This window comes from Streptopelia decaocto, assembly GCF_964273445.1.
Source record: "Streptopelia decaocto genome assembly, chromosome: 22".
NCBI classification, from domain to species: domain Eukaryota; kingdom Metazoa; phylum Chordata; class Aves; order Columbiformes; family Columbidae; genus Streptopelia; species Streptopelia decaocto.
In genome coordinates this window covers 3,888,785-3,909,416 of record NC_138677.1, presented here as the reverse complement: position 1 = coordinate 3,909,416, position 20,632 = coordinate 3,888,785, and the positions used below count along the sequence as shown (strand labels likewise).

The window sequence follows — 20,632 nt, the reverse complement described above, 5'->3', positions numbered from 1 at the left end:
TATATGCCCATTAAAAAAAAATATCATCAGGCTGGAAGGACAGAGGTCTGAATAACTTTTGTGGGCACCCCTGGAAAATCAGTAGAGCTCAAAGTTCAGAAGCAGATAAGATATAGGAATAAAGTCATGTTTTCCATTAAGAATCACTCACATCTTAATCATAGTGCAGGACACAACAGGCTGAAAGCAACGTCAGCTCGTTTTGTGCTGAGAACGGGCAAGTGCTGATGGACTTCACCTCCAGCCGCTCTCCAGGTGTGTCCCAGGTAACCAGGAGAACCTGTTGGCATCGTGTCAAACCACCACGGGCTGTAGTTACGCGGCTCAGACAGTTTAATCTTCCGCAGAAGGGAACTCCATAAGTCTCGGAAGGAAAAAAAACACAAGGTGTATCATTGCTGTGAACTAAATACTAGAAAAGAAACTGTCCCAGATTTTAGAATTCTGAATAGCAGCCTAATACTGTGAATTTATTGAGAAGAAAATCATTTTGCAAAACTGGAATACAATTGATTTACCAATAATTTTTTTAGCATTTAAAAATCATTTAATAACAGGCCTGACCATCAAATAGTGGCACAACAGAAACGCAGTTGCAAATGTGACGTGGAATGCATAGAACCCCGGGGCGGAGCAGCCGCAGGAAATATAACAGTCATCATGAGGGTAAATCCACTGTCAGAACTGGCTTTTTCTTCTAGAAGGTAAGGGGATGCATATAAATATTCTAGAGAAAACATTTAAAAAACCATTGCTTTATTTTTCAGAAATGCTGGAAAGGGTTTCAGCTCACTCAAAAATTAGTAGGTTTGTTGGGCCAAAACTGCCCTTTCTGGTTCCTAAAGTTTCCTATGCGAGTTATGAAAAACCCAACGTTAACGATTAGGTGGTAGAAAATAGCGGAAAACACCAACGGAGGAGCCAGTTCTCCACAGAGAGAGACGTGGTGTTTCAAACCCAGCGCTCAGCAGCAGAAGTCACGCTGGGAAGGATTGCTACCGCCTCTGCTCTCTTGAAAAACCATTAACCGCGTTTGTCACACAAGTCCAGTTCATCACCGAGCAGAACGGGAAGGTCGACACCTGCCCCACGGATCTCTGGACACACCGTTCGCTGGGATTTCATTGAAAAAGCAGCACAGAAGAGCAGGGATTTAAAGAAAAAGAGGACTTACAGTACATGGGGTCTCTGTCTTCACTGAAGGTGGCACCAAGTCCCCAGATTGCATAACGCTGCTGTATTTATTTTAGTTGGAGAGAAGCACAAACCTGACCCAGCAACAGCTCCTTGGGGTTAAACCCGACAGACCCGGCGTCCCAGCCCCCAGCCCTGCACTAAACTTGTCCTTTCCCCTCGTCACCTCCCGGGATTAGGAACAACTCAGAGTTTCCTACCCTACAACTGCTGGATTTGCCCAATGTGAGACTCCAGGCCTTGGAGATCGTCCCATGGTTGGAGCTCCACGGGTACCCACAGCGCCGCGGCGGCTCCTGAACGATGCGACTGAACCACCTGTCTCACCGCAGCCCTTCCAACCCACCCGGCACAAACACCCGACTCAGCACCTCCCAGGATCCCAAATCGCGACCCGAAGAGCAGCGCCCGATCCCATCCCCAGCTCCAAAGGAACGGGAGCAGGAGCAGCGCGGCCCCACAGCTGAACAGAGGCTGCGAAATGGGAAACGGTACGGTTAGAAGGAAAAAAAAAAGCTCTACTAAAATAAATTACGTAAAGTTCTGAAATCAACATCACCTTCCAGAGACTCTCAGGTTCCTTTCTTCTCTGAAGCACCTTTGAAGTTGTATGGTTGTTAAGAATAACTTTAACTATAGAAGCTATATGCATCTTTTAAGAATCACATTTTGATGATTATAAAAATTTATCTATTATACAACATAGGTCCAGCTACACTGAAAAAATTACACCGCTTATTGAAATACATTTCATTTTAGAAACAGACTACTAAATAGGTCTATACAAAAAACTCTAAAATAATTTCTGTAGTAAAATAAAGAGTGTGTTAGGAGAGCTACACAAACAAGAAACTTTTTTGCCTTTCTTTATAATGCTCAAATATACTGTGATACGTGGCTGGCTCACTCCATAGCCGGCACCAAAAGCTGAAAGGAATCCATTACGATACACAGTGATACAATTAATGCTCTGTATTAATCTCACAGCCTTCCCGATTAGTACAAAGAAAACCAGGCCTGTCTCCTCTTTGAGGAGAAGTCCAGGATATAAAAGCAAGCATACCTCATCAGCTGATATGAAATTATAAAATTCCACAAGTCTCAGTATCTGAAATTTATAAAAGTCACCAGTAAAACTCAAGCAAATCGGGTCTCGGTCCTGTTGGTTCCCGGGTTCAAACGAGCGCTGCTGATCCAGAACAGCGTTTCCTCGTTTCTGAACCGGTTCAAGGGAAGAATCAGGATCCTGCGCTGGGGCTGGGGAAGGCAGCGACGCTCCCCGCTGCGGGCGGCGCTGGGTCAGTGGTGCTGTGCCGAGCTGCCTTTCTCTGCCAGGTGCCGCAGGAAGGTGTCCTCGCTCTGGCCCCTGTGGTTTAAGGGCTCGCTCTTAAAAAGAGCCGGAGGCGGCGGCAGGTGCGGGACCGGGGGCACCGGGAGGTGGTGCGGGTGGTGCGGGTGAGGATGGAGGTGCAGGTGCGAGTAGGGGTGCGGGATGGGGCGCGGGGGCAGCGTGCTGACGGGGTTCAGGCTGACGGGGGGCGCGGGGGCGGCGGCCGCGTTGACCGCGGCGGGGACCGCGGCGGCAGAAGTCACGGACAGCGGGATCTGGGCAGCGGCCGCCACGGTGACGGGGCTGGTGACGCGGAAACACTTCTCCTTGTGCGCCTTGAGCATGTTGGAGAAGCGGAACCGCTGGCCGCACACGTCGCAGGGGTACGGCTTCTCCCCCGTGTGAGTTCTGCGGTGCCTCTTCATGTTGGGGCGGCTGGTGAAGCTTTTCCCACAGATTTCACAGATAAAGGGCTTCTCTCCTGCCGAGCACAGACACGGAACACCTGCTCACACTGACCGTACTTCTGCAAACAACCTGCGGCCTCTCAAACCCACCGTGCCCGCTGCCTGCAGCAGATAACGAGGCAGCTGCTGCACAGGAGCCCTCGGTCTTTACGAAATCCTTCAAACCACAATAAAAAGGAAGGAAGCCCAACCTCTCATTTTCCCCCCAGCAAATCACAGGACAGACAGTTCCATTTAACAGTAAGCTAACAGATTAACCTTTCCTGTCTGATTTTCTAGGGGGGGATAACAGTTTTGATCCCCAATTCCAAGGAAGGGAATACAGCTGGAAGTACAGGAAGGATTTTGTCCTGGAGGTACTTGTTTTTTTCCCAATAAGCTCTTACCAGTGTGTGTTTTCATGTGCTCATCAAAGTACTGTTTCATGTTGAAGTCCTTGCCACACCACTGGCACATGAACTGCTTGTGCCCGATGTGGATGCTCATGTGGGAACGCAGCTGGTACTTGTACTGGAACCTCTCGTCGCAGTTCTGCAAGAGAAAATCACCAGGCGCGTTTTGGGGTGTCCCACAGCGGGAAGTGAGGCAGTGGCGTGCGAAGGAACAGATATCTGCACTAGCGCACACAGACGCTTGCTCTGACACTGAATTTGTGTTATTTAATGAGAGGAGAACTGGGTCTGCACTAAAAGCCTGCTGGCAAGGAGCAGGGAGCAGCCAGGAGCCCATCAGAGAGCACAGCGGCTCTGCCAGGTGACAATGCGGTGACACCAGCAGCACAGCGGCTCTGCCAGTGACGATAACACCGGCAGCACAGCAGCTCTGCCGGGTGACAATGTGGTGACACCAGCAGCACAGCGGCTCTGCTGGGTGACAATGCGGTGACACCGGCAGCACAGCAGCTCTGCTGGGTGACAATGTGGTGACACCAGCAGCACAGCGGCTCTGCCGGGTGACAACGCGGTGACACCAGCAGCACAGCGGCTCTGCTGGGTGACAATGTGGTGACACCAACAGCACAGTGGCTCTGCCGGCTGACGGTGACACCAGCAGCACAGCGGCTGTGACGGTGACACCAGCAGCACAGCGGCTCTGCTGGGTGACAATGCAGTGACACCAGCAGCACAGTGGCTCTGCCGGCTGACAATGCGGTGACACCAGCAGCACAGTGGCTCTGCTGGGTGATAATGCGGTGACACCAGCAGCACAGCAGCTCTGCTGGGTGACAATGCGGTGACACCGGCAGCACAGTGGCTCTGCCGGGTGACAATGTGGTGACATCGGCAGCACAGCGGCTCTGCTGGGTGACAATGTGGTGACACCAGCAGCACAGTGGCTCTGCCGGGTGACAATGTGGTGACATCGGCAGCACAGCGGCTCTGCTGGGTGACAATGTGGTGACACCAGCAGCACAGTGGCTGTGACGGTGACACCAGCAGCACAGCAGCTCTGCCGGGTGACAATGTGGTGACACCGGCAGCACAGCGGCTCTGCTGGGTGACAATGTGGTGACACCAGCAGCACAGCGGCTGTGACGGTGACACCAGCAGCACAGCGGCTCTGCCGGGTGACAGTGTGGTGACACCGGCAGCACAGTGGCTCTGCCGGTGCTGGTGACACCAGCAGCACAGTGGCTCTGCCGGTGCCGGCGCTGCGGAGCAGCCATGCAGCTCCGGCAGGATCTCTGCAGCACGTCCCCACTAGAGGACTCTGCTCACCAGCAGAACAGCCGCTCCGCACCGCAGCTGGTGCTTATTGCTGTGAGGTGGTGTCTTCTATTTACTTATTATTTATTTCTTTGTTTATTTTCACTGTCCCTGCTGTTGTTTCAAGTCACTGGGCAGGCTTTGCTACGAACACTGAGGGATTCCAGCCCTGCTGTGCTGTGTGCTCACTGAGAGCAGCGTGACAGCGGCAGCAAAGCAAACCCAACGTGCCCATCCGTCCCTGCTGGGTGCGCTCCTGCTGCACCCTCCGCACCAACCGAACTTCCCCCAACTTCTACAGAACCGCACCTCCCATACGAGCCCGTCAACTCCGTTTCCACCCACGTGCCCCACCGACAGCGTCACTCATTTGGTGCCTTTTGCTGCCGTATCGAAAGGCGCGAGCGGCCGCTGCCTCACCTCGCATCGGAAGGGTTTCTCTCCAGAATGCTGCAGGGAATGGACTTTGAGAGACATGCTGCGTTTGAAGGATTTTCCACAGGTTTCACATGTGAATGGCATGTCCTTGGTGTGTGCTGCAACACGACAGTAACGTATAGAGGGTCACTCAAATGCAAACAGTTCTTCAACCAATTGTTTTCTCCAGTGCTGAGCAGGAAAACGGTCAGGACTGTACAGCTGGTAAGCATATATACATCAGCACATACACAGACATACACAGTCTGCTTGCTGTCCCTACTACAGTCTTGAACTTTTAGCTAAGGATAAAGCTCAGACACCTTAATTCACCTTATTATTTTTCTCCCCAAAACAGCAATTATGAGGCAAGAACCACAAAGACACATGAGGCAGAACCAACAGAAGCAACGACCAATAACTCACCAACCATGTGTTTCCGCACGTGGGCCATGGTGTAGAACTTTTTTTCACAAATCTCACAAGAGAATTTCTTTTCTGCATATCCGTGGACAATCTTGATATGTTCATGTAGGGACCAGAGCTTCTTGAATGATTTATTACAGGAAACGCACTGAATGAATGGGATAAATAGAAGGAAGTTTGAATTAGATTCAAGTTTGTGGAGTTATCTTCCTCTTGCATGACAAAACGCAGCCCAGAACAAGCCAGAATGCTGTACACTGTCTCACATTGCACCTCAGCTCACGTTTACTGTTTCACACTTGAAACAACACCCCTAAGCAAAGCCAGATCACGCAGGATTAGAGGATGTGAACACGCGGCGTTCTGGTGCCACCTGAAGAGCACGCCGGCCTGCACCCGCCCATTCCCACAACTGGGCAGCGCACGAGCTGCTGCGCACCCTCGACGGCCCCGTTGGCGCGGACGGACGCACGGACGTGGAGGAGGACGTGCTGACCACCCCGATGCCTCCAGCCCGTCCAGCCCCGAGCGCCGCAACCTGCACAGTCCAGGTCTAACAGCAGGGCCCAGTCCTGGTCTAACAGCAGGGCCCAGGCCTGGTCTAACAGCAGGGCCTGGGCCAGGCTCATCCTGAGCTGGGCTCAGGGCAGCGTCCACCCCGCAGGCTGCAGAGCCGCTCAGGGCCCACAGTGAGTCGTCACCTCCGTCCTTTATCTTCTGACTCTTCATTGACACGGATCAGCAGCACCGTAGGTCTAAAATGACAGCATGCAAACGTTTTCATCTCTTCCCACAGCTCCTGTGAAACACCCAGACAGTCAGTGATGAGCTGGATCCATGGGCTTTTATGCGCCTCTTTGTTTTTCTCCAATAGTTAGTTCTTGCTAAAGGCTTGATTAAAAAAATCCTTGTGCAGTTCTGAAAATTCCAGAATAACCACAGTTGTAAAACTTGACAGCAGACACCAATGTGAGGAAGCTCGGTCGTCTCCATCTCTGAAGAGGAAGGAACCGTGGCTTGGTTTTCTGGTAGTTGTTGGGACGTCTGGGGTCCTGGGTCCATCCCCAGGTTCCTGCTTTCCCTGGCGGGAGGGCTGGGGGTCTGTGCAGAACCAGCAAACACCCGCAGCTGTTTCTCCGCCGTGCTGACTCCGGGAGAGCCGCCAGCAGCCACCGCGAGGACAAACTGTCGTCTTTGCGGGGAAAAAAAGCCCTTAAAGATGAAAGCAGTGCTAAGAAATGATCAGAACTCCCTCCGCTTCAGGTGACGCAAGCCCTCGGAGCAGTCAGTCTGCAATTGAACTGACAATCAGCAGCAAGTAATTCAGATCCGCAGTACCGAGAGCTACTACAGGGTGTAAGATGACAACGGAAAGCCTGAGAAAGTGCTAATTTTGAAAGGATGAAAACCAGAAATTACCTGGAAAAACAGACACATTCCATCACTGAGATGAAGAGCACAGAGAGGAGCCAGCCACGTTCACCAGCTCAATTACCACTCCATAACAGAACCATTTTTTTCCCGAGACAAAGCTCCATATCCCCCCTTGACATATTAAACCCTACATTAATGTAAAACTCTCATATCCCCTTACTCCCTTTGCCAAGTGTAATAAAAACAAATTAGCAGGCAGCTGTGAAACACATTCCAAATCTCAGGACAGACAAAAATAATTGCTGAATCTATGGTGAGGAGGACCAGCAGCGCTTCTGGCACTACAAGTAGTTGGGAAAGTTTCTGGACCAGACTCTTCTGGTACCGGATATAAACCACAATTTCTATGATTTCTTCTTTTCCTTTCACTTTTGGACACAAGCATATGGGCCCATGGATTTCAGGATCCTCCTGCACTCTGTACCACACACAAAACACTCGTTAGTTCCTGTTAAAGCCAAGAGATTTTAGGCAGCGAACGAGCCACCTGGATGACCGGACATTCCTTAAATTTACAGTCAAATGTTCTCTCCTGCAGTAAACTTCGGAAGTATTTATTTCAAAAACGGCAAGGACATACTGAAGCGTTTATGCACTTTAGTAACTAGCTCAAGACTCATTATATTATAATCCTTCAGTCTTCCTCCTCTGAGCTGAAACATAAGGAAAAATAGCATAGTGTTATACAGAGCTGCATTGGGGTCTGACGGCAAAGACAAACAGCAATAAATATTTCATCTGTCTCCCACACAGTGAGAACTGAATACCAAGTCAGTTCAGCGTTTTAGCAAACAAACAAAAAAGTCTTAAATCTTGCTTGTAAAACTCACTGGACAGATAAAAAAAAAACCCTCGTTGCCTTATAAGCTGTCACCATTTCAGCTGCCAGAAGTCGAGCTCCAGCTGCTCTGTGCTGGGGTGATTTTAGGAGGAGGTGGCAACACCGTGCCCAGTTCAACACGGCAAAACCTCACACTGGAGCCGCCAGATAAAACAACAGTGCCCCCAGTTACACCAGAACGCGGGCGCCTGCGAGCAAAGTACAAACCGCACATGAATCAGAAACTCTGGAACTCTTTCCACAAGCGAAACTTCAGAATGGTTCTGTTACAACACAGGCTTCCATTGTTGGATAAAATTAAAAGCTGCAAATCTTCTGGTGAGAAAGAGCAGAGATCTGTATGCTATCAGTGAGACTGACTGAGCTTCTCACAGTGGGAAAAGGGCAGGCCCAGAACAGCTTTAGCTGCTGAATTCATACACTTGTACGCACACACGAACGCTTCTGTACATCACTTGTATATCATTATCTCGGTAGGATTAAAACGTTACATTTTAACACCAGTTCCAACCCTGACTGCACTAGTTTCTTTCTCACCTGCTTGCCTCTCCGATATTGTACAAAGTCCTGATTCCTATACCAGCAACGTGCCACAATTCTGTTCTCCGAAACCTCACCTGTACTATGTTTCAGGACACTGAAATACTTTGAACGCTGAGGCCAGCGGCAGCTGCAGGTGCTGAGCGCCTGAGGAAGGAGGTTTCTCCTGCCAAAGGACTCTGCTGCACGGGCACTTGTTTTCAGGGCAGTTACTCCCGAGTCTGACACTCGCTAAAGGAGCTTTGCGTCCTCCCCAACTCGCGGTTAAATACCAGAGCAGCTCTGCCGGAGCAGACGTCAGGCATACACTGTTCCCTGCAATTTACGTCTTTCGGAAGACACCAGAGTGTTGATACGTAGAGACAAGGTCTCGGTCAGAACCTGGTCTGCACAAAAGATTTCCCCCTCTGAAGTGTCCGCCAGCTGTATCCAGGGCACGACAGAAGGTCTGGAAATCTGGCAAGCAGGTGAGCAAACCTACCTGGATATTTTTTTCACAGTCTGTTTGCTGGTGAAGGGACAGCTCACTTTCTAGCACAAATTTCTTCCCACATTTGTCGCAGATCTGCATGCGCCTGTGAGTGACGTTCATGTGCTTCTCCAGGTACCAGCGTGTGTTAAACACCCTGGGGCACTTCTCACAGGTTAAAGTCTCCTTCTCTTCACACTTTGATTTCTGCACAGGTGCCTTGGGCTCCTTTGCAGCTTTCTTCTTACGCTTGGGGGGCTCCACACTCTTTCTACGACCCCTTGTAGTTCTGGGTGATGGGGAAGTTGTGGCTGCTGCAGCAGATGCAGCTCTCCTTGTTCTCCTTTGTGCAACACTAACTTTTTCCACTCTTTCCTCTTTTTTCTTCTGCCTCGTATTTTCCTCATAATCACTACTGTCTTCAGTGGCCTCTTCCCCACTGTCACCCTCCTCTTCCTCACTGCTGGTCTTAAGAACAGCAGTCTCTTTGGACTGGGAGGGGACACCCTTCTCCCCTTTTGATACATTTAATGTTTGGTTGTTAAGGTTTACCTCTACTATAATCTGCTCCCTTTTGTAAGTCACTTCATCTTCCTCCTCTTCTTCCTCCTCAGAGTCGCCAGAGTTTTCTCTGTCTTCTTTCACAGCCCGGACCTCTCCTACCGATCTGTTCTCCCTGAAATACGGCTGCTCCTCTCTCTCATGGAGATGCGGTTTGCTCATTTTGCTGTCCACCAGCACCGAGTACGGGCTTCCTGACTCCCTCTTGTACACCTTGGTGGACAGGTCGAGCTCCTGGCTGGCACCGTGATAGAACGGGGGTGGCACTTGCCCGCGGCGACCGTCCTCCTGCGCCATCCCTGCTACATGCGCCGTGCAGCTTTCAACCAACTGTTGGCAAGAATTGGCTGTTTGACTCATTTGGGGGGCCCTGATTCATGGAGCACCTTTAATCCCAGAAAACCAAGTAAGCAGCTTTAAATCAGGGTGGGCTCTCAAGACCGACGCCTGTTCCATCTACACAGAATGAACAAAACACGATTCTCTGCTGGTGTTTAGCACTGATGTGTAGGTCACAGAATTCTGGTATTATGGCAAGAGCAGAGCAGTAGTAATTATTCTTCTGGAGAAAGTTGCCAAGGAACCGTTGAACATTTTATCTATAAAAGACAAGAGAGAAAACGAAGTCAATTAAAAAAAAAAATCACTAGATTCTTCAGCAAGCTCTTTTGAGTTTGTATCATACAACTGGGGTAAAGCACAGGGTGTATTATGTCTGTGCTGTATCTGCTGCGGGTGGACTGTCCTGCAGCACCATCTCCAGCAAAACTGCCACTCAGGTACAAACATGCACCTTTTGGGGGGTCAGAACTGTTGCTGGGCTCCCGAGATGCGCAAGGCAGGTTCCTCATCTCAGAATGAATGTTCTGCACCCCACAAACATCACCCAGAGCGGCCAACGTGCCTCCCGGTTCTGCCAAGGCGCTGCCCCCCGACCCGGCTCACCCCTGCACAGAAACCCCCCGTCCTGCCCCACGGCGGGCACGTCCACCACAGAGCGCTCCCTTCACGATCCGCATGAAGAGTTTCAATGGAGACGCTGCGGCTCGCAGCGCTAAATCACATCAGGAACACCGTGTCCCCCGCGCGTTTCCACCTCGGAGATCCTCACACGGCCTCCTGATTTAAGGCACTTGTTCTTTTGTCTCGTTCTCCCTTCCCCCAGCTGCTCATTCCTCCGTGCGGCAGCCAAACAATATTACATTTGCCCGTCTAAACCTCACTTGCAGTTATCCAAGCTGGAACTGGACCAGGACAGCGTTAACTTCCCCTTGCAAAAACCGCCACGTGATCCCTAATGAATACAAGTAATTAAGCTCTCACATCTATTTTTCACCGGGACAATTACATTTTGAGAGCGTAGCATTACAACACCAAGCCAAGACGTTTGTGCGGATCAAATCAGGAATACGTTGGAACTCCTGACCAAACAGCACACTCGGAACTAAACCTGCGACTAGAGGATGCAGGAGGGAATTTAGGACAGAGCCTAAGAAACATCCCATGACTAGAGGACAAGGAAGGGCCCCAACGAAACACGGATGGACTGAGTAGCTCCATGTGAAGACAAGCGGATCCCCAGCCGGAGTCTGGAAACGTCCTTGGGGCTCCGCTTGGGCTGAGTCCAGCACAGGTATGAAACACTCGGATTTTGCACAACAGCCTCACCATTTCTTTATTAGTATTGCAGCAACAATAAAAACCAACCAACCGAAAGCAGTGTTACAGACAGGGATTTTTATGATGAATTTCCTTCCACATCCTACCGGGTTAACATACTCTCCACACTACAAATGCAATAACTTCCATCCAAATGGATTCAGATACAATTTTTATATATATATATATATTAGTTTAGCTTTTAACAAAATCTAATGAATTATTCAGAGGCTCAGAAAGTCACGATGTCATGTAGAAAATGATACCCGATTATTTCCTCAGCATATGAAGTGTCTCTCAAGTTGCAGCAGCAAATGGGGAACGTTAAGAAAACATCGCTCTCAGAATACTGCTGGACAGCCAGAAAGGGCAAAAACTTGTCACCAAAAGGAATCTTTGCTTTACCTCCACCCCGCACTTATTCAAAGTCCAATTATTCTCTTTACACATCCTGCCGTCACTTCACCTCCGCTCGCTTAAGGAATATTCTGTATAATAAACCACTTAGTATGAACACCGTGCCACTTCAAATGAAAACAACAAAGGGGCTTATTTTAAGTTATCAAAGCTGTTTGGTCTCAAAACCACTTCACTGTGCAGAACCAACAACCCACTGTCGCTCTGAGCACAGCGCCCGGGCCCTCCAGGGACCCGCAGCTTTCCACCAGCATCAAGCAGAGCCCTCCCTATATGTTTAATGCACACAGCATCAAGCAGAGCCCTCCCTATATGTTTCATGCACACAGCATCAAGCAGAGCCCTCCCTATATGTTTAATGCACACAGCATCAAGCAGAGCCCTCCCTATATGTTTAACGCACACAGCATCAAGCAGAGCCCTCCCTGTATGTTTCATGCACACAGCATCAAGCAGAGCCCTCCCTATATGTTTCATGCACACAGCATCAAGCAGAGCCCTCCCTATATATTCAATGTACACAGCATCAAGCAGAGCCTTCCCTATATGTTTAATGCACACAGCATCAAGCAGAGCCTTCCCTATATGTTTAATGCACACAGCAACAAGCAGAGCCTTCCCTATATGTTTAATGCACACAGCATCAAGCAGAGCCCTCCCTATACATTCAATGCACACAGTGCACAACCAGACTGTGGACAGTTCTGAGAGAAAGGGCTTCAAATACTGCCCAAAATATTGTAACACAAGATTTTTTCCCTTAAGTTTCTAAGCGAGTGTTTCCAAGGATGCCAAACAGTTTGGGCTCACGGGATGAATTTCAGACGCACTTCAAAAGGGTTCTGATAAAAATGTAAAAGGACACACAGTTTCAAAGCAAACTCAAAGAAGCCTATGAAGACATAAAACTGAGGAATAACTGTATTACGAGCACAATGAACCCACACTAACACTTGGTAATCAGAGATCACACAAGAAAGGTTCGCAAGCCTGTGAACATGAAAGGCTCAGCCCAAGGTGCAGCCAGGGGTGTAGGTGGAGCCGCACGTGCCCGTGGGAGCCGCGCTGCACACAGCGCTTTCTTCTGAACAAAAACCGCATCTCTTCACCTTATCTGTGCTAAAAATAGAGCCAGACGGAGCAGAGAGCGCTGGCAGCATTACCTGCCCTGGAAATGGGCACAGAGCGAGCGCCATACGCTGAGGTTCACGGCTTTACACGACACGTCCTCAGTGTGCCCTGAGCAGGACCAGCCTGACGGCCCCGCTATCCCACACCTTCATCTCACCTGCGATCCGAGTCCTGGCAAACACGATGGAAAGGCCAACGCTGCTTCTCCCAGCCGGCTGTGAGCAACACAGCTCTGCAGCACGTCCCTCAAAGTACCACAGCATCAACGCCTCCTCGCTACAGCTCTCGGGCAACGTGAATTCTGAACAGTGTGTTAGCAAGAAATGCGTAGAGATTGCAACGGGAAAACACGCGGTGTTTGTGAAACGGTCCCGTCACCTGCAGCTCAATTTATCAGCAACGTTTCAGAGCACGGGGAAAAAAAGAATAAAGTTTCACTGCACTTGCACAGTTTGCAGAACAGGTGCATGAAACAGAATAGTGCAGAGGCCCAGCGGCTCCCGCTCAGTGGGAAAACACATCTGGTGCGAGTTACATCATGTCAGCGGATGGTAATCAGGCCTATAACACAAGAGGGAATTATTTATATCAGCGTACAATCACTCCTTTCTTGTGCATCTCAGCTGCTTTATATGCAAAAAACCAGAAAATATGCTCTTAAGTGGTAAGTTTTATCTCCAGGCAGAGCCTCAGTCAGCACATCCTCAGGGCTTTTGCATCTCTATGAGTGAGTGCTCAAGCCCATGTAAATGCAAAATAAAGACTGACTGGGACTGAGGGTCTGTCCTGTCCCCTGGAGATGGATCTGAGCGGGGTCAGCACCGCAGAGCTGAGGGAAGGAGGGAGCAGGGTCTGTCCTGTCCCCTGGAGATGGATCTGAGCGGGGTCAGCACCGCAGAGCTGCAGGAAAGGAGGGAGCGGGGTCTGTCCTGTCCCCTGGAGATGGATCTGAGCGGGGTCAGCACCACAGAGCTGCAGGAAAGGAGGGAGCGGGGTCTGTCCTGTCCCCTGGAGATGGATCTGAGTGGGGTCAGCACCGCAGAGCTGCAGGAAAGGAGGGAGCGGGGTCTGTCCTGTCCCCTGGAGATGGATCTGAGCGGGGTCAGCACCGCAAAGCTGCAGGAAAGGAGGGAGCAGGGTCTGTCCTGTCCCCTAGAGATGGATCTGAGCGGGGTCAGCACCGCAGAGCTGAGGAAAGGAGGGAGAAGGGACCTGCTAGGGCGAGGGACTTTGCCGACTTTGGGAATACGGTTGACACGGCGAGGGGAGATGTGGAAACAGCATTCCCAATTCCTGCGATTGTTCTTTGAAAACCAGACAATATCACTCTCCTCACTGCAAGCTCAAAATGCACTTGGAACAGGTTTTCCCATCAACTCATAGAAAAGATCAGACATGAAACGGTACATGGCCCTGTGGCTTGGATTTTGGTGAAATTAAAGCTACGCCACATATTTGGGCATTTCTGTCCCAAATGGATTTGTCTTGGTACAAGTAAGCAAACCGACACGGACATCATAAAAACCCAACAACGCTGGCAGCAATACCAGTATTGCAGGGAGTCTTGGCAGGGAAACAAAAGGCTGGGGAGTGAATAAATACCGTCCGGTTCTCCAAATAAAGGCCTGGGCAGAAGGGTGTTTGACGGGTGTGTGACAGCCCAAGGTGCCGTACGGCACCTACACTGTCCCATCCTCCAGCTGTTTGTTTCCACCATTTCTCTAATAATCTACGATAGGTACCTTGCTAACTCAGCAAGCAACATATTTTCACTGTATGGAGCTGGCCATTTGCCTGTAAGTCTTTAAAAGTCTAATGGAAAATGAAGCAGACCATATTTCCAATTCCAGAAAAATGCCTTATATAATATCCTGCAGCTAAAACATAAAAACTATGATAAAAAAGCTTCAGGCTTTTTCCATTTCTTAAGATGATTTATTTGGCTGTATCTAACAATCTGGTTCGAGGGACAAAGGCTTTCAAACCAGTGATTTCCAGAACTGGGAATCTGGAATTTTTTCAAGCATTATCTCCACAGAAAATAGTTTCAGAGGTTGCCATTTCAGAATTCAGCAGCGTTATAATCCCTCAGCTTTTGCAATCAGCTTTCTGTTGGCTATGAACTAGTTTGAGACACGACAGCACGAACCTCAACGCTTTTCTTTCTTCTTCTTGTTCAGTGGCAAGATCCCTTTTTGCTTGAAAAACTCTTGCTTTCATCATTATCTGCGTACAAATCTGGAAGACTAGTAAAACCTGCACTAAGATGTGAAACCATCCATTTATATGCAAAGATGCCAGTGATTCCACTTCTTATTAAACATCACTAGCTTACTCTAAGATTGCACATGATTACACTAACAAAGTTAGAGGAAATCTCTCATCAGGACCGGCACTTCTTTCGCATTGTTCGCTAGATGTGTATCTGCGGCTCTGAATATGCAGATGGGGACCAGTTGGGAGCTCAAAGCTACTTCAATTGTCTGCCCAGCAAGGGAAATGCGGGGGAACCTGCGGCTGCCGTCAGTGTGCAGGGAAGGGCTTTCTCCTTGGGGTGAGCTGACACCAGAACCAATAAACCTTTCCATCTGGAACAGTCACCAGCAGACCTGCTGTCCTGGAAGGACTGTGGAGAAGTTCAAGTAATCAGGTGTTGACAAAGTCTAAATGTGCCAACACCAAAGCTCCCCCATTGTGTTTGTCCTCGGCCAATGTCACAGCGCTCCTGCGCACCGCTGGCTGGGGTTATCTTCAGCGCCCATTACTGCCTTGTTTGGAGCTCCTCAATCTCCTGAAACGTTACACACACAGCTTGCTTTAGATGCAGTGTCAGCTTTTGGAAAAACAGTCAGTCTTGCTTTTTTAATATTTACATAATTTAACAAAGCGCGTTTAACAACACACAAATGTATCAGCTTCCCAGAAGTGCTGACCGAGTACCAGTGCTTCAGGAGAACTCCTGTTTGCACCTATTCCACCTTTGGAAACCAAAAGTGCCCCAGCCCTGCTCGTCCCCGTCCCTACAGGGGTTCAGAGGTGTGACAAACCCGGCCTGCGCCACCGCAGCTCCATCGCAACCTCCGGCCTCGGCCACAAATACTCTGCCCACTGTTTGTATTCCCCGTTTTTCCTCTAATTCACTATGCAGCTATGGACATCTTATCTCCGCTTTGTATTCAAATTTCCTTCTGGGCAAAGTGAGGACAATTATCAGTTAAGGCCAAAGTTATTTGTTCATTTTAATCTGATCCAAGCCTGTCTGGATGCCAAAGAAGGCCGTACACTCTTTCCCTATTTATATGCCAACGCTGGCATTCCTATGGTTGCAAGGCGAGATGCCTTGGGAGATCAGTCTGCCTGGAAAACAACCATCCCTTGGGATAAATGTTCAGCTGGATGGGCTCTCCGAACCAGCTCACCTGCTCGGCGGTGCAGGAATTCCACATCTCAGCAACAAGATGCCGTCTGTACAGTCTCAGGGTGAGAGACAGAACACTTGAAAAAAGCGCCAAAATGTTTCTTTTCCCTCTTGGCAAAAAGGACCAACTGCTCCTTACCACCCTAAGCAAGACAGGGAAGCATCTCAGTAAGACTGGGGTTATTTGTGCGAAGGGAAGAAGGGTGTCCACCAACAGCAGGGATAATTAACTCCATCTTATTGTCTGAATTTGAAGTGCTTGGAGTGCTGGATAATAGAAGTCAGTTGTGCACAGGAGAGATTATGTTAAATGATTTTATAGCACCATAAGTGGGCTAGGTAACTCATCACAGATAAGTAGAAGGCAGGATCCCTCATCAAGAACTCTGCAGGTGAAAATCTGAGAGAGGGAAAAGAAAACACACTGGTCTAGGAAAAGAGTTTTTAAAAAGGCAGGAGAAAACAGCGTAATAAAGAATAAAGTGAGAGGACAGCAAACAGGAAAGCACAAGAATTGGAATGAGTTTTGAAAGGTACGAGTGGTAGAAGAAAAGTGCAACGAGGTATGTGTTAAAACAAAACTTCCTGGTAAAAAGTTGCAATTAAATTCAGGACATAATTTCCCTCAGAGCTTTGAAATGCAGTCAGCACAGCACTTCACTCTGACTAATAGATTTAGTCCTGCAGCTGGTAAGTGTGAAACGAATGATGCAAGAGATGCACGTTACAATAGAGCAAACTGGAGATTCTCAGCAGCCATTTTTACTATTACATGACATGGGCAATAAGGTTGATCAGGATACGTTTCTGTCCCTGCTAAAGACTTGGGAAGTCACATCTATACACCACAACGTGTATTTTCATCAGGGCATTGAATCTGACCGCACCACTGATGTCAGAAACACCTCTAATTTGCTAGCCTGAAAGAGCAAAAAAGGGAAAGTTACTGGAATTAAGGACAGAGCTCCGATCACGGTACGGAAAGGTGCCGTTTGTTAGGACAGAACCAGAAAAATGACACAGGTATGAGCGGGAAGGAAAGCTGCTGCTTTAAAACATGTGTAGCAAGAAATCGCTGCATCACTCACAAACCATAAATACTTGTGTTCAGCAAGTGTCCAAAACTCTGAGCGAGCCAGGCGTGACAGTACCTGCGGAGCCAGGACACCGGACACGGACAGCAGCCGGGCTTGCTTAGAAATCACCTGCCTTCTGCCAGCAAAGTTCACAGGCGCCACCGTATGCAATTTGTCTTCAGACGGCACTATTAAGACACATTTCACAATTCCCTGTTCATCACATAAGCACTGAAAAGGCTTAAATAAGCATGACCTGCAAGCAACTGTGGCGCTGAGCACAGATTTTACTGCGCTCCCGAGCAGGCAGCCCAAGGAAACGCAGAGTCCTAGCGAGCGTCTGCACCTGCAAGACTCAGTTATGCTCCAACCCAAATATTTGCAACGTTTTGTGTACAACTTTCCCATAAAAGATGGTGTGTGGATCCATGGACGCTTGTCTGTACATTGTTAACTACGAAACTTTCTGCTTGTAAAAAAGCCAAAGGTCTACTACCTTGTCCTAACAGGCCGTCTGTCTTGGCAGAGGTACCACAAATATGCCTCCAAAATTCCACCTGCAGAACTTCCTGTTCACTTGTATTTAGTACCTGGGACAGAATCAAATTAGTTTAACAGGTTTTGTCTCAAATGTGAATCTGGATCCTAATTTCAGTAACCTATCTCCAAGCAGGCCGCTTGCCTTTCATATTCATTCCTGAAAATCACTTTTCTACTGAAACAATCAAGTTTCAAATATTAAAAATACAGAAATGGGAGAGCAAGACAGCACAAAGCGCTGAATGTTCTGAAACCTTCTTGGGGAAGGGTGGCTGAAAACGAACGAGCTGGAACTGCTGGGAATGAGCTGGAGCTGCAACTGGGAACGGGCTGGAGCTGCTGGAGTATGTTTTTAAACAGCGTTTGCAACTCCAATAACAAAGAATATTTTTATTAAAATGTTCTCAAAGGCAAAAAAACTGTCACTTTAGACAAAATGCCCCTTTATGTTAACAGAGATTAGTTATTTAGACTTTTGATACAATAAAGGAGTCATTGCAAAGTTTTGAAAACAGTATCCTGGTATTTACAGTGGAAACAGCTGGATGTCAGGCATTTGGATCCACAGAGAGAGCAGGTTAAAAACTACAGACTTACTGGAAAGCGGTGTCTGAAATAACTCAGCCATGCGGCCTCGGGACATCACAGGGTGATCTCAGCTGCAGACACGAGCTGCTCAGTGGCTGCTTTCATACTTAAAGTGCATAACTTCATGATCATAAAACAACCTCCACATAAAAATCCACATTTTTTCTAACTATCGTGGGGAAAAAAGCCCAAACTTTCATATAATAAGATTCTGAAAAAAACCCAAATAGCGCATATTTAGGAAAATGTAAACTAATATTGTCTTAAAAAAAAAAAAGATTATTTTATTTCATCATTTCAGAAGCCAAAATCTGGATCTTGTATGGAGAGAGCTGTTTCACAGCACAATACATTAAGAGATCAGCTGCTCTGTGTTGTAGGAATTTAACCACGAGAACGGTTATAAAATGTTTTAATACAGTAACAATCCCCAGAATCAGGTTGCTAGAAAACACATCCATCTTCTCAATTGGTTGGTACTTCCTTCCAATTATGTCTATTTTGTGGGGCTAGGAAGAAATGTGTTCTTTGATGAGGCGCGTTACAGTGTGCCACAGAGAAATAGGTCACTGATGACATGTAGTTTTGTAATCACCTTAAATATACCTGTGCCTATCTCAGATATGCGCTGGTACACCCCTCCACCATCAGGCACCGACACAGCACGTGGTACCAAGGATGGGAGATGGGATCTTGTTTATGGAAAACATTTATTTAATGCAGTTGTACAAACCAAATCCTTTAAAAACGACGTTTTCCTACCTTTTTAACCACACCAGCATTCACGCTCCTGCGCCTATATAACGCGTTTTGTTACCACCACGCACCAGACACCTCCAGAGAACGAGCACCCAAGTGCTACACGCCAACAATCGAGCTGCAATGGGCACGGTGGCAAATCACAGTGCACAGAGCACCCGTGACAAACCCACGCTCCTTCATCCCGCACGCAGACCCATCGCCGTCCTGATCCACCGCGCATACACCACTGTCAACAAAGCATGTGCCAGTTGCTGTTCCCAGAACAATACAGCTCAGGTCATCCCCTGGAAGGATGAAAACGCACGTTGTTCCTCACACCCTGTATGTCTGCAGCACTTTGTCGCTTTGACTTCAATCACTTCTCCTGCACAAGATGCCAAAACTCAGTGGTGATTTAAGAGACTTATATAATACTCCCAAGACCAAAGAGATACGCGACCCTTCAGCACATCTTTCCATTCTAACAATACCTGTACCGACGCATCCACAGCACCAAAAGTTGCCCACAGCCCAGTTAAAAATCAAACCAAAGCGCAGCCCCCTCGGACGCACACGCCACAACATCTGTCCGGAGAGCACCGGGGAACGTACCCGAGCAAGAGGCAGAGGAAGAAAGAAAACATCTGATTTCTCTCCTCCCCCCAGCCCCGCCGCTGGGGCCGGTACCGGCCCGTGTCCGCTCCCGGTGACACCTCCGGCGGGTGCGGGGACCCGGAGCGGGACAGACCGCGGGGAGGGTGCGAGGCCGGCGGGGATCTGTGCCGCCCCGCTCGGTGCGGTTCCGCTCCCTCCCCCGGCAGGTGGCACAGCCCCTCCCGGGCACCCCCGGGGCTCCCCCGCCCCCGCGGGGCTCCCGGCCGCTCCCCGGGCCCGCACGGCGCTCCCCCCGCGCAGCCCGCTCCCTCCCCGGCCGGGAGGCGGCTCTGCCCCGCTGCCTCCGGCACCCACCCCCGGCCGGGCCTAGCGCTGCTGGGCGGCCCCGCCAGGCCCGAGGAGAACGGGGAAGGGGATCCCGGCCGAGCGGGCGGCCCCGCACTCACCCAGGCCGATCCCCTCAGGGCCGCCCCCGCCGCCTTCCATGCCGGGCGGCGAGGGGAGGGGGGCACGGGCGAGGCGGCGGAGGGCGGGCGGAGGCGGCGAGGCGGGCGGGCGGCGGGCAGGGCGGCCGGTCCGTCCCCGCCGCGGCCTGTCCGTGCGCTCGGCCCCTCTCCCGCCGGAGCGGCCGCCGCCTGGTCCCGCGCGCAGGCCCCGCGGGCGGACGCGGCTCGCGCTCCCTCCGCAGCGCTACGTGGCCGCCGCCGCCGCCGCCGGTCTCGCGACTCCGCCGCGCGCACGCGCGCGCGCGCGTGTGTCCCGGCTGCGGGCGCGCGCCGGGGAGGCGGTTGCCGCGCGGGGCGGGGGGGGAGCGCGCGCGCGCGCACGGGGAGAGGCGGGGAGGGGGGGCGCACGCGGGACACCCATAGGCTGAGGGGAGGGGGGGCCGGCGCGCGCCGGCGCAGGGGCGCATGCGCTGTCGGGCGGTCGCCCCGCGCGCCCCCCTCGCGCTGTTCACCTCGCGCCGCGCAGGTGAGGCGGGGGGGGGGGTGCGCATGCGCCGGGGCGGCGCCCCGCGGCGGACAGGTGAGGCGGGAGGAGGGGCCGCTCCCCCGTTACCCG

At 50.3% G+C, this 20,632-nt stretch overlaps 1 protein-coding gene across 1 annotated transcript; it reads right to left on the bottom strand.

Annotated features, from left to right (window-relative positions):
• Positions 1 to 434: 434 nt before the first annotated feature.
• On the bottom strand, positions 435 to 20,265 carry ZNF652 (zinc finger protein 652). Its single transcript, XM_082071063.1, has 6 exons — positions 20,017 to 20,265; positions 8,837 to 9,984; positions 5,541 to 5,688; positions 5,118 to 5,233; positions 3,378 to 3,522; positions 435 to 3,005 (listed from the first exon to the last, which is right to left on the bottom strand). Exons 2-6 carry the CDS (start codon positions 9,743 to 9,745, stop codon positions 2,494 to 2,496), a joined length of 1,830 nt encoding a protein of 609 aa, XP_081927189.1. The 5' UTR covers positions 9,746 to 9,984; positions 20,017 to 20,265; the 3' UTR covers positions 435 to 2,493.
• Between the last annotated feature and the right edge of the window lie 367 nt (positions 20,266 to 20,632).

Excerpts from the sequence above, each read along its gene's own strand:
- ZNF652 (XM_082071063.1), bottom strand. The coding sequence starts at position 9,745 with ATGAGTCAAACAGCCAATTCTTGCCAACAGTTGGTTGAAAGCTGCACG. Across the intron at positions 5,689-8,836 it reads ACTGTGAAAAAAATATCCAG|TGCGTTTCCTGTAATAAATC; the intron begins GTAGGTTTGCTC and ends CCATTCATTCAG. Across the intron at positions 3,523-5,117 it reads AGAAACCCTTCCGATGCGAG|AACTGCGACGAGAGGTTCCA; the intron begins GTGAGGCAGCGG and ends TTTCTCTTGCAG.